General features: G+C 47.4%; 2 protein-coding genes and 1 long non-coding RNA gene across 7 annotated transcripts in view; 2 read left to right on the top strand and 1 right to left on the bottom strand.

The window, feature by feature from the left end:
- CERS4 (ceramide synthase 4) overlaps positions 1 to 5,910 on the top strand; it is a 28,822-nt gene extending 22,912 nt beyond the window's left edge. For all 4 annotated transcript variants that reach the window (XM_042478595.1, XM_042478594.1, XM_042478597.1 and 1 more), the window contains 6 exons: positions 343 to 393; positions 1,063 to 1,155; positions 2,388 to 2,516; positions 2,836 to 2,942; positions 3,712 to 3,868; positions 4,592 to 5,910. In XM_042478595.1, the coding sequence (XP_042334529.1) occupies positions 343 to 393; positions 1,063 to 1,155; positions 2,388 to 2,516; positions 2,836 to 2,942; positions 3,712 to 3,868; positions 4,592 to 4,792 (738 nt within the window). In that variant the 3' untranslated portion in view covers positions 4,793 to 5,910. The remainder of the gene's footprint in view (positions 1 to 342; positions 394 to 1,062; positions 1,156 to 2,387; positions 2,517 to 2,835; positions 2,943 to 3,711; positions 3,869 to 4,591) is intronic.
- A 1,180-nt stretch (positions 5,911 to 7,090) lies between these two features.
- On the top strand, positions 7,091 to 11,813 carry LOC121936385. 2 transcript variants are annotated; one of them, XM_042478599.1, is made up of 4 exons: positions 7,091 to 7,125; positions 7,963 to 8,761; positions 9,533 to 9,746; positions 10,546 to 11,813. In XM_042478599.1, exons 2-4 carry the CDS (start codon positions 7,984 to 7,986, stop codon positions 10,754 to 10,756), a joined length of 1,203 nt encoding a protein of 400 aa, XP_042334533.1. In that variant the 5' UTR covers positions 7,091 to 7,125; positions 7,963 to 7,983; the 3' UTR covers positions 10,757 to 11,813. The 2 variants fall into 2 exon arrangements, with proteins under 2 accessions (XP_042334533.1, XP_042334534.1); XM_042478600.1 differs by lacking the exon at positions 7,091 to 7,125 and adding an exon at positions 7,322 to 7,350.
- LOC121936390 lies at positions 8,729 to 10,205 on the bottom strand. Its single transcript, XR_006104964.1, has 3 exons — positions 9,959 to 10,205; positions 9,511 to 9,751; positions 8,729 to 8,843 (listed from the first exon to the last, which is right to left on the bottom strand). It is a non-coding gene; the product is annotated as an uncharacterized LOC121936390 (long non-coding RNA).
- Positions 11,814 to 11,857: the final 44 nt, after the last annotated feature.

The raw sequence follows: 11,857 nt of genomic DNA on the forward strand, positions 1-11,857 counted from the left end.
TTCCTTGCCTCTCTGTCTTGCTGACTTAACTGAAAGCAAATGACTTTTGCACTTTGAATTCAGTTGGCAGCAATGGAAACAGGCTGAAGACAAAGTGGGAAAGTGAGAGAAGGAGAGAGAAAGCAGGCCCTTTTAAAAGCAGCTGGAAAAAGTGGGATGACAGAGGACTAACTGGGATTGCTGCTGCCCAACCAGAGGATATGCTCCCTGCCCCCAGATATCTAGAATATAGCAATGGAAAATACACAGAAATAAATAGGGCTCACCTTTGTATTCCCATCACGGTGGTTGGAGAAGCAGAAAGGTGTTCAGTTATTATTTTGGCCTCGTTTCTTCTTGCAGAAACCCTGGTTTTGGGACCATCGTGAGTGCTGGGTTGGCTATCCGCAACAGGTAAGGCCTCTCAGGAAAAACAGAAAGTCAAATAGGACCAGATTATCAACAATATACAAAACGCAGGAAAGAGTTGTTCCTGGAAAGTGTCCCCCTTGAGACCCCACATTTCACACACATACACACCATTCTTTCCAGAAATACAACATTGTGCTTTTTGCACACACAAAACCCTGCTACTGGAAAGGTGGTGCTGCTGCTGGTGGTGGTGGTGGTGTTTCTGCACAAAAAGAAGTATCCCATGTTTCTGGAAATAGATTCAAAACATGGCTTGTAAAATCAAAGCTTTTGGAGCCCTAAATTGATTTTATCAAGTTTGCACAGGTGCTTTAGTCCACATTAAACTGGTTTTAAATTGCTTGGATGGCCACCTTTCAGGAATGCTTTGACTTTGCCTTCTAGACTGGCAAAAAGGGATTGGGTGGCCCTTGGGGTCCCTTCCAGCTCTAAGATTCCATGATTCTATAAGTGAGAAATTATTTTATAGGCTTTCAGTCTTTCTGAAATTATTCTTATTGCTATTTATTGTCTTAAACTGATTTTACTGTATGCTTTCCTGAGATGATCACATGGATAGGGAATATAAATGTGTTAAGAGATTAAACCTATAAATAAATAAGCAAGCAAACCTCAGAGACCAACAGGATTCTTCCCATTTCTGGATTCCAGCCCCTCCTGCCTTCCATCTTCGGTTACTACATGCTCCAGCTCTCCTTCTACTGCTCCTTGGTGGTCACTCTGCCCTTTGACATCAAGCGGAAGGTGAGTGCAGGCATCGAGGGAGGGAAGGAAGGAAGGAAGGAAGGAAGGAAGGGAGCCCCCAACTTCTGGGCCAAGAGTCACCCAATGTCCAACTCCAAGGGCATAAATAGGCAACCTGCACCTTCGAGTAACTTATGCTTCCTGGCAGAGATGCCATGTTCCTCGCTGATGGATGCTCCTGGCTAAAGTACACTGCCTTCTAAAGAATCCCATTGTTGTTGTTGTTGTTGTTGTTGTTGTTGTTAAGCATCCATCAGTGAGGAACACTATTACTGTTATCATTATCATCATCATCATCACATATACTTGAATATAAGTCGACTTCATATATAAATCAAGGGCAGGTTTTGGGGCCAAAATTATGGATTTTGAAATGGACCTTGGATAAGTCAAGGGTAAAACTTTGGGGCATGTAACAAAGCAAAGTTTCCGGCTGAAAAGCAAAGGAAAACGATGCCAAAGTATTTACAAAACTTCAGCAGGCATAAGTGTTTGTGTTTAGATTAAAGGCAGGATGGATGGGAGAACAGAGAGGGAGTCAGTGATTCCAGGATTGCGCTCTTACCTTTCACCGGGATGCTTCCCTTTTTTCGGTAAGAGTCAAAGTACAGTATTCAGACTGACCTGTGGATAAGTCAACTCAGGTTTTTTTGGTCAATTTTTTGACTAACATTTCTAAAACTTAGTTTTTTGTGGGTTTTTCTGGCTATGTGGCCATGTTTTAGAAGACTCTTCCAGAACATGGCCACATAGCCCGAAAAACCCACAAAAAACTATGGATGCCGGCTATGAAAGCCTTCGACTTCACATTTCTAGACTTACACATCCTCGTGGGATGGAGCAAGCTTGGTTTCTGCTCCTTTGGATATTAGGAAATGGACTGAATCATTCGCATTCCATGACAGGAGATTACAGGAAGAACTGTTTGATAGTGGAACGGATTTTAATCCGAGTCAGAGAAGGCAGGCATCCAGAGGCTTGTTAAACCAGGGCTGCCTGACTTGGGAACTTAAGAGTCCTTTTCAAAGTCCCCTGGTTTGAATTATGAAACACTTTCTCCTTGTCCTGTTCTCCCTGAAATAAAATGCTTGTTCAGGCAGTTTGGGGGATGAACATGATCTGACACTCCTTCCCCACAAAAGGAGGCAAAGGCGCTTTAAAGAGAGGAACCACTCCATCCCACTGCTCCTGCCCCACCACTTTTTCCTCCTCCTCCTCTTTCACCCTTTCAGGACTTCCATGAGCAAATCGTCCACCACGCTGCCACCATCTTCCTCATCAGCTTCTCCTACTGCGCCAACTACATCCGGATTGGCACCTTGGTCATGATCATCCACGACGCTCCGGACTGTATCCTGGAGGTAAGCGGCACAGAGGGGAGGCTTCACACTGCTCTTGTAAGGGAGGCACAGAGGAGGCTAGATAGATCAGGAGGAAAGCCAGAAAGGGTGCAGTCCCTCTCCGTGTCTCTTAAAGGAAAGACTGAGGTGCTAAAATGTGTTTCTTCCCCATCCCACTATCCACCATCTATGTGTCTATGAACTGCTGAGCTAAGATGCCCAACAGACTACATAGGGCTATTATTCTCCACTGTTTTAACCAGGATGTTTTGCAATGGAAACCCAAGCTGACAGATTGCCAAGTAGGGACCTCACTCTGATCATTTTTTTTCCTCCGCAGCCCACAAAAATATTCAACTACCTGAAATGGCGGCGGACTTGTGACGCTCTTTTCCTCACGTTCTCAGCCCTCTTTCTCTTGACCCGCCTGGTGATCTTCCCCTACAAGTAAGTCGAGGTCCCAGGGTTTAGGAGTAACTTGATTCAAATGGGTTCTGAAATTCCTCAATGGGTCGTGAGGCCAGTTTTCCGCACAGAGGATCTCCAGAGCCAAGGTGGTCTGTGGAAAAAAATTCAGCATGTAAAATTTTCAGAAATATTGAAGGAAAGAGAATTGATTTTTTCTCCCACGTTCTGCTCTGGAAAGAAAGGAACTTTCCCCATGGGAACTAGTGGAAATACCTTCTAAAGCCCTAGAGGATGTTTCATCGTCCTTTTGTTTCCTCTGATCCCACTCTTTCAGTTTTAGGGAAAGCAATGCAAATCTCCTCAGAATACATTTTAAGGGTCAGCATGGCTACTGGTTTAAGCATTGGACTAAGACCGGGTTCCAATGACCAGGGTTCGAATCCCGTCTCACCAATGGAAACCCACTGGGAGACCTTGGGCAAGAAGTCACACTCGCTCAGCCTCAGAGGAAGGCAAAAAGCAAAGCTTCTCTGAACAAATTTTGCCAAGAAAACCCTGTGATGTTTCTTCCCAGATAAAATCCCAGCCTCAGGGTTGCCATAAGTCAGAATCAATTTGAAGGCACTTAGCAACAACAATGTATGAAGTTATGGTAACTGTTGCTGTTAATAATTTTAAATGAATCTTTTGAAGCGAAAGCCAATTGATGGTTATTGATAGACTGCTTAATGTCTTTTGACTTTGACTTTCTTCCAAAACTTGAACCAAAACCAGTCTTTTGTCTTAATCTTTACCCACTTCCCTGCAGGGTTATCTACAACACGTATTACTACTCTATGGAGATTTTCCAGCCTTTTTTCGGCTACTATTTCATGAACGCGCTTCTGATGACCCTCCAGCTGCTCCACATCTTCTGGTCCTGCCTAATCGTCCACATGGTTTACAAGTTCATGAAGTGTGGCACGGTACGAGAAGGAAAACGCAGCGCATGGTTGCAGCCGTAATTTGGGGATGGGACAGATGGGGCAAAGTTTGGAAGATGGGACTCCAAAGCATGCGCAGCTGTGTGTGCCTTCAAGTTAACCTAGAGCCATCCAGCAGATTTCATAGGGTTATCTTAGACAAGGAATCCTCAGAGGCAGTTTTACAGCACCTGGGATTCCAGGTAGTGTCCCATCCAAGGACTAAACCAAGTCCAAGATCAGATAGGATCTGGTGCCTGTTTAGGGTATTTAGGCCATATGTGCTGTGTTGTTGTGTGTCTTCTAGTCTCTTGGGTTCCTTGTCCAGTACTGAAAACCCTGCACTATGTTGGCTCTCAAAATATACTCACAAGAGGTTTGCCATTGCCCTCCTGTTGGGATGAGAGAGTGTGACTTGCTGAAAATTACATTTTCCTGGTCACCTGGAGTCCTAGTCCAACTCTCAAGCCACTGCTCCTGGCTCACGTAGGGGGATTTATGCTTGCGTACATTACTAAAAGGATGCTGGATGTGGTCCATTGGATGGCTTTGACCTAAATGCTCACAAATGGCATAAAAACAGCAAACACAATCCAGCTCATGTAAAGATGTACATCTTCACATATTTCATTTGTGCACATGAAAATGACAGCTCTGCAGAGCTTGGTCCACCCTTAGCTGAGATTATCTTGAATTATTTACCTGTCTGTGTCTCTCTTCTGGCAGATGGAGAAGGACCTGAGGAGCGACACGGAGGACAGCGAGAAAGGTGAGGACGAGACAGCGCAGCGGCGGGAGAAGGAAGTCAAGAGCAACGGTAGCGTCCACTCCGAGTCCAGCAGCAATGGGAACTGCGTCTGCAAAGAGATGCCCCTGCAGCTGAATGGCAGGACCCTCCCTGCCAATGGACACGCCAAAACCAGATAACCTGAGCCAGACCTACTGTCCGCTTCGCCACCCACTCCGAATTGCTCCTGCCCCCCTTTTCCTCCCGTGGCCCTTTGCTTCTTGTAGGCCTGGGAACAGGCGGTAACTGTAGCCTTCTAGCCGAACCTCTGCCGCCTGCAGGAATAACGATAACAATAATATTAATATTAATAATAACAATAACACCAGAAAAGACAAAACAGTGACTGCCGCTTCTTTCCATAATATTATCATCAGCGCCATACTTAGAGCCTCGAGGTTTCGACAGGAGCGGGGGTGGGAGGGGACAGGTCGCTTAGGCCCGTACTCGCCCTGGCCTTGCTTTCGGCAGCTGGTCCTGAACCCGGTGTCGTGGCTGGCAAAAGGCACCTCAAGGTGGCACCCAAGAATTGCTGCTGGGCCATCAGCATATCAGTTTGGGTTTGCTTTTTTATTTGCCTCCCCGCTGCCCCTCTCCCCTGAAATGGATGTATTTGCAAGGGACCCTGAGTGGCAAATCTGGAAGAGCAAAGCTTGGACCTGGGAGACAGTGATGCCCTCCGTTACAGCTGAGTCTCCATGTTGACCATGGACAACGGCAAGGATGAAGCTTAAGGCAAGATGGGGAACCGGGGAACTGGAGTGGCATGTCATGGCGGGCCAAGGACTTTTGGGATCAGCAGAGAAGGAGTAAAACTGATCCAGGTGTTGCTGGAGAGGGAATAGTGTTTGAAGGTCTGCATGGGGTGTTTTGTGCGGTGTTGGGTTCACTGTATGGACAGGAGAAGGACATTTGCATCTTGTGGGAGGAGATGGGTGTGCGTTTTTGGTTTTGTAGTATCTCTGAGGATGGGAGACCATGAGCGTTAAGTGGACCATTGCCCAGGGAAGGGAGCCATACCACAGTGTCCCCACTTCCCCAGTAAGAGGGGGAAAGTGGGGTTCTGAACTTTAAACCCTACCAATCCAATGGTGCTCCATGTCCTCCTGAGGTAGTTGGAGGGGGAGTGCCGAGCAGGTCCCATCCTGGCTGCACTTTTTGGTTTCTTTCCTGAGTCACTGGACTCTGTTGGTTGGTGACATAGAGACCCCTTGCCCGGCTGCTGGAACCAATAATAAACTAATTCCACAACACAAAACCTGGGTTTGCCTCTTCTGTTTTTCATTGGCCGCACTGAGGTGGGCCAAATGTGGCCTACAAAGCTGTGTCCGTGGCCTTCGGCCCCTCCAGATACCTAGCACAGCTCTTTTATTTTCCAAACCCAGAAGGGTATCTTGTTTCCCCAGGATTTCTCCATGAGTGGCCCTTCACCTTTGCAATATCTGAAATCCACCTTCCTGTCCAGCTTTCACAACCGCACACAGAAGTTGGCAATACGATGGCACAGACAATCCTATCCATGGGTGCATTTGGCAGAATGGTTTTGCAAAGACACGAACAGTGGAAAATGTGCACATGCACATAACACAATATACACATTTCTGTACAGTCTTTACAAAAAAGACGGGAAAAGGAAAATTGAGGTTGGGGAAAGGTGTTATTTAGGGAAAGATGCATAGCCAAACATTGTGCAACATTGCAAAAACAACAGATAGCTACGCCTGCTTCCTAAAATGGACCGCTAGAGGGACAGCATCTGGTGAAGTTGACTTGAATTAAGTCTGCTTCATCCAATGAATGGGATACATCTCCATTTCGCATTCCCTTTCAGCCCTCGAATCCATGGGTCTCCTCTAGCTGGGGTCATCCAGGGTAACTATAAGGCAATTCGCAACCAGGCAGCTACTTTTATAGCAAATTGTCATCATGAGCTTGTCAACAAATGTATAGTGCAACAATATACTGTAACTGGTTATGCTCACACTGTTAACAAGCTCATGATAACGGCTTTAAAAAGGTAACAGAAGGCTACCTGATTGCTAATTGCCTTTGATAGTTGTCATGTTCAGAGTATTCCTATTTCTGTTTGGGATTATGCAGGGGCCAGCCTTCTGGGCTGATGGATCCAGAGGGCTGCATGTGCCGAGGAATCCCCCTCCCCAGAATAGAGGCTGGGTCTCTGCCAGTTTCCTACAAATTAAATGCCTCAAGGGAAAAAAAACTCTTTGTGTCCAGGTTTCCTTTTGAATGAATCCCTGGCCCCCTCCTCCCTTGAGGGGGGGGGGTCTGGAATGTGTGAGAAGCCCCCTCCCCACTTGCTTCCTTGAGCTGGGATTGGCTGATCGGAGGGTGGGCGGGACGCTGGAGGGGGAGATGCCAATTATGGGGGGGAACTTTGGTGTGAGCTTCTTTCTTCTCATGACTGAGTTGCAGTTGGAGAGGCAGCGCTTGCAGGGAGGTAAAGCAAGGCAAGGTGGGTCAGGACCGAAGGGGGTTATTTGGGGAGGCAGGATAGGGGCCAAAATGGGGGTGACCAAATTGGAGAGAGGGGCTCCAAAAATTTGAAGAAACATAAATGAGTTGCAGACCATTGCAAATAACTTAGAGAGAAATTGCAACTAACTGTGAGGGACATCATAGCTCTCCAACTGCAAACCACTTGGAAAGAAGTTGCAAGGAAGTTTTGGCAAAACGTAAGGTATGCTGACCTGGATGTGAAAGAGGGCTGGTGATGGGATCTTTGGGCAGGGCTCAGGTCCTTCAAGCTCGGAAATGTTCCTTTTGGGGGCTGCGAATACAAGGCCAGCATTTTAGAGTAAAGCTTTTGCTGCTGGGAACTGAACCCAAAAAGAAGCAGCATCCCAACTTTTTAGAGGCTAAAGCAAAGAGTTGGGATGCCACCAAATAATTGGTGGGGATTTATGTGACCTCCTCCAGACTTCAGATCCCATCATCCTTCACCGCCAGCTGTGCTGGCTGGGAGCTGATGGGAGCTGCAGTCACTTCCCTGCCAAAAAAAAAAAGGATAGTCCAAATATTGTAGTCCAGAAGCAGGAAATATGGTGTCTAGTGCAGGGAAAATTTAGTGTTTTGGACCATATCTCCCAGAATCCCAGAAATCTTGGGCTAGTAGTTCAGTTGTATCCCCCCACCACCCCTGCAATAAACTAACCTAGCAGGGGATTCTGGGAGGTATAGTGCAAAGGTTTTGGGAGATGTGTAAAGCCCTAAAGGCACCAGATCCTCATGTGCATCTTACTCTTCCGCCTTCTTCAAATGCTCCCCCTTCTATTTCTTTGCCCCCTTTCAGCTCTCCTGCCCCTCTCCCATCATGGCATCCCTGAAGACCCCATCTGGCTCTCCCCTGCTGAACACACCGGACTCCTTCCGCGACTCCTTTGCCGACCTGGTGGGCCAGCTCCACGGCATTGACCCCAACCGCCTCTCCTTCTCACCCTTCCTCGACTTGGACACCCAGATCTCCCTGGCCCCAGTCTCCGACAGCCCTGAATCCTCCGTGGAGGAGTTGCGCTCAACTGACGAGGAAGAGGAGGTGGAGGAAGAGGAAGGCCCACTCACGCCCACCCCACCTGCAGCAGAAGACTCACCCAAATGCCAGTGGTGCCAGCCTCCCAGTCTGCCAGAGCCTTCTGGGCCCCTGGAAGCCAAGGACGGCCCCCCTGCACTCCGAGATGAAAGCTGCTGCGACTCAGTGGCCCTCCAGATGCCTCAGGAGACCTCCTTCCTGGCTGGAGACCAGACCGGGCCACAAAATCCTCTCCCAACCACAGTGGGCAGGGGAAGCCAAACGGGTCTTACTAGAGAGAGGGACCCCTGGCTTTCTCCTGCTGTCCCAGAGGCAGGGAGCATAGACCCAGACTCATGCCATGGCTCAGGAGATCCAGGCCCCCAACACAGAGGTGGGAGGTGTTCCGGTGACCACATGAAAGCCGTGGCATCGGCCTTCGTGGGCTTCCTCTTTGCTCCGTGGGTCCTCTACGGCCTCCAGGCCTCTCTTCCACTGGAGGACCCCAAATGTCCAGACCTGGCTAGCCGGGTGGCCTTTGCCTTACGCTGCCTCCTGGTCACCGGGATCCCGATCCTCCTCGGTAAACGTCCAGGCACCTGCTTTCATCCTGTTTTTCCTTTCCAGATTTCATTAGTTGGAGAGAAAATTCTAGGCTGTTATTTCTGTAAACAGAGAGAGAGAGAGAGGTAGAAACACTATTTCTCATCATATTTCTCCAAGCCAGGCATTCCTGTCTTAATGGGAGGATGTGTGGAGGAGCAGCTGCAAGACTGTCAAGAAAGAGAAATTTGCCAAACACTGCAGGAAAACTGATTAATCCAAACACTGTCAAGATAGTGACTGTTTTCAGAATGCCATATTTGCAGGACAAAAAAGAATCCATCTTTATGGTCTCCTCATTTCTTAACAGATTTTGCTATTCACTCAGAAATTTAGATTTAGAAGGGGACATTGGTGTGCATAAACAGTGCTCTATTTCCACATTAGTCACTGTATTTCTATCTTATGAAATCCTAGGATTTGTAGTTTAGTGGGGAAGGAAAGTTAGAATTCTCAACTGTTTCTCGCTGAACTATAAATCCCAGGATTCCACAGGGCGCAACCATGGAAGCCCCAGTGGAATCGTAGTGCTATGATTTTGTGGCCTGAAAGGGCCCGTTGTTGGACTGCAACTCCCAGCAGCCACACGGGCCAGCACAGCCAATGCCATAGAACTATTGCAGTCCAATGACCACTGTTCCATAGAGAGTTTAGATAGAGCTGTGTTTCACCAAAAAGCTAGGAGACCCCTAACTAGGATACTCTCAAACCACCCCCCCAAATCATTACTTTCTCTTTCCCATTCTTGCAGGCATGATGCTGAGGGCCTTCTCCATCTTGTGCCTGGACCCCCTTGGACCGCTGGACGGACGCTCCAGGCCTGCCCTGCTCCACCAACTGTTTGTCGGTGGCTCCGTGGAGCAGTTTGCCATCTTCAGCCTCAACGCAGTGGTGACAGCAACTTACCTACCCCAGGAGCACCTCTGCCTGGTCCCGATCCTTGCGGGGCTCTTTTTGGTGGGAAGGTGAGCTGCCAAGAGACAAAACAAAACATTCACTTTGCAACATTTCTTTGCAGAGATTTATAAACTGCTTAGATCCCAAAGCAGGGTATAAATTTCAAGCTTTTAGGCAAAAATTTGCTTTCCCTCCCCCATTCCAGCAAAGCACCAAGATCCAACAACAAGGGCCTGGTGCCAAAGATAATAGCTCTATTTACTTAGTTGTATTTACTTACATTTACTTAAGCACAGATACGCCTCAGGCCCAGGTTGTCTGAAGGACTGTATTTTGCTATATAAACTGCTCCCAGGCTCTGAAACTCCCTTCCTAGAGAGCTTAGACTGGCACTCTCTTTGAGAGCCTTTGGTAGAGAAGTACCCGTGGAAGGCGTCGCCATCATCCACTTTCCATTTAAAGACCCCCAAAGAAGGAGAATCCATTACCCTCCAAGTCAGTCTGTTCCACTCTCAAACAGCTCTTTTACAGGCAAGAATCTCTTGACATAAGAGATTAAATAAAAGAATAAGTTTTGTCATTAGTCTGGTTGAATCAATCAACTGGTCACTGGTAATCTGGTTAAGCCCATGTACTGCTGGTTACTCCAAGTTACTCCCAAGTGGTTTTGGGTGGTGATAGTTGGTTTGACATTTTGGGGTGTCGTATGGAGACAGTGCCTAAGTGGAGACCACTAGGGCATCCAACCATGTTGTGGCTCCATCCCTGCCTCCTCACTGCTAGACCATACAATCTAGCCACCCAGCCGTCCAGGGTCTCCAAAGCCTAGCATCACTTATAGGTCGCTTTCTCCCCTTTGCAACACAGGTTCTGCTACTGGGCTTGCTTACACCTATCTAGCACTTACCGGGGCTTTGGATTCGGCCTCTCCTTCTTCCCGACACTGGCGCTGACAGCTTACAACCTCTTCTGTCTCCACCAGCTGGGCCTGGGCTTCCTTTTCATGCCCTCACCGGACACAGTTTCCGTTTGCTCCACACCTGTCCCCACCCTCGGACTGACCGTCCCCAAGAGATGACCAGGACACAGGCACCCAGGAAAGTAACTTTCCTCAAAATAAAAATTATAATTAAAAAACAACACCTTTCCCCCAAAGCTTTAAGTGGGATGTCCAGAAAGAAACAGACTAGTTCTTGGCTTAGTAATAATAATAATAAAGGATTTCTGGATATAATTTCCATGGCTTTGAAATTTTGCAAGCTTTGGGGGGTCTCTGTTCATCATTTTCAAACTAACAACCACATCAAGAAGGCTCAGTTTGGGTCTTCCTTTCTTCAGGGCCACCTGAAAGTGTGTGATGTTGCAAAGGTGAAGCATCTAATAAACTGGGAGGAAGGAAAGAAAGTGTGCCTCTGAGGATATACCAAGTGCATGGAATAATTCCAGACCAGGCTCCGTTAAATCTTAAGTGCCAGGACCTATTGACAGGCAGCACTTAAGCTCTCAAACTCATTTGCCAAGCCTCAGTTATTGGCCACAGTATTTCTGAGCATGTACAGAGTGGCTTGCTTCTATTTTGCACAGCTGGAATTGGAAGAATAAAGGGCAAACTTCAAAATCAGCCTTTTCAGACTGGCATAGTTTCCATGCATCGTGGAAGTGGGGAAAACTGTGTCAGGTTTGTAAAAGCATCACTTTTGCCAAATTGGGAAGTTTGCAAACATCAATGTGTGTCCTTCTGCTCCAAGGCAGGTCAGAAGCAGCCATTTTTCCTGTCAGGACCAAATGCAACCCTCTTTTCTTTTCTTCTTTCCACCTGCCCTCCACCAAAGTATCACTGTGTGTTCCTAATTTCTGATCACCTCAAGGATACATGGATTCCATCAGAATCCTGGGACCTGCAGTTTTACAAGGTCTTAGCCATCTCTGCCAAAGAGGGCTAGTGGCTCACCAAACTACAAATCCCAGGATTCTGGAAGATGGAGCCATAGCAGTTAAAAAGGTGCCAAACTGTGTAATTTCTACAGTGTAGATGCATCCTTCCTATTAGACAACCAGGCTTTCACCCCTCAAAAAACAAAAGAGTAAGAGAATGGAGGAGAGATGGAGAGGCTGGCTTGGGTGAAGGATTTATTATTGCTCTCAGAGGGAAATAAATAACAAGGTGGCTGAGCTTCAA

The sequence above is a fragment of the Sceloporus undulatus genome, chromosome 7 (genome assembly GCF_019175285.1).
Source record: "Sceloporus undulatus isolate JIND9_A2432 ecotype Alabama chromosome 7, SceUnd_v1.1, whole genome shotgun sequence".
In the NCBI taxonomy this organism is placed as follows: domain Eukaryota; kingdom Metazoa; phylum Chordata; class Lepidosauria; order Squamata; family Phrynosomatidae; genus Sceloporus; species Sceloporus undulatus.

Coding starts and splice junctions, on each gene's coding strand:
- LOC121936385 (XM_042478599.1), top strand. CDS start 7,984: ATGGCATCCCTGAAGACCCCATCTGGCTCTCCCCTGCTGAACACACCG. Junction 8,762..9,532: donor CGGGATCCCGATCCTCCTCG/GTAAACGTCCAG, acceptor CCATTCTTGCAG/GCATGATGCTGAGGGCCTTC. Junction 9,747..10,545: donor GGGCTCTTTTTGGTGGGAAG/GTGAGCTGCCAA, acceptor TTTGCAACACAG/GTTCTGCTACTGGGCTTGCT.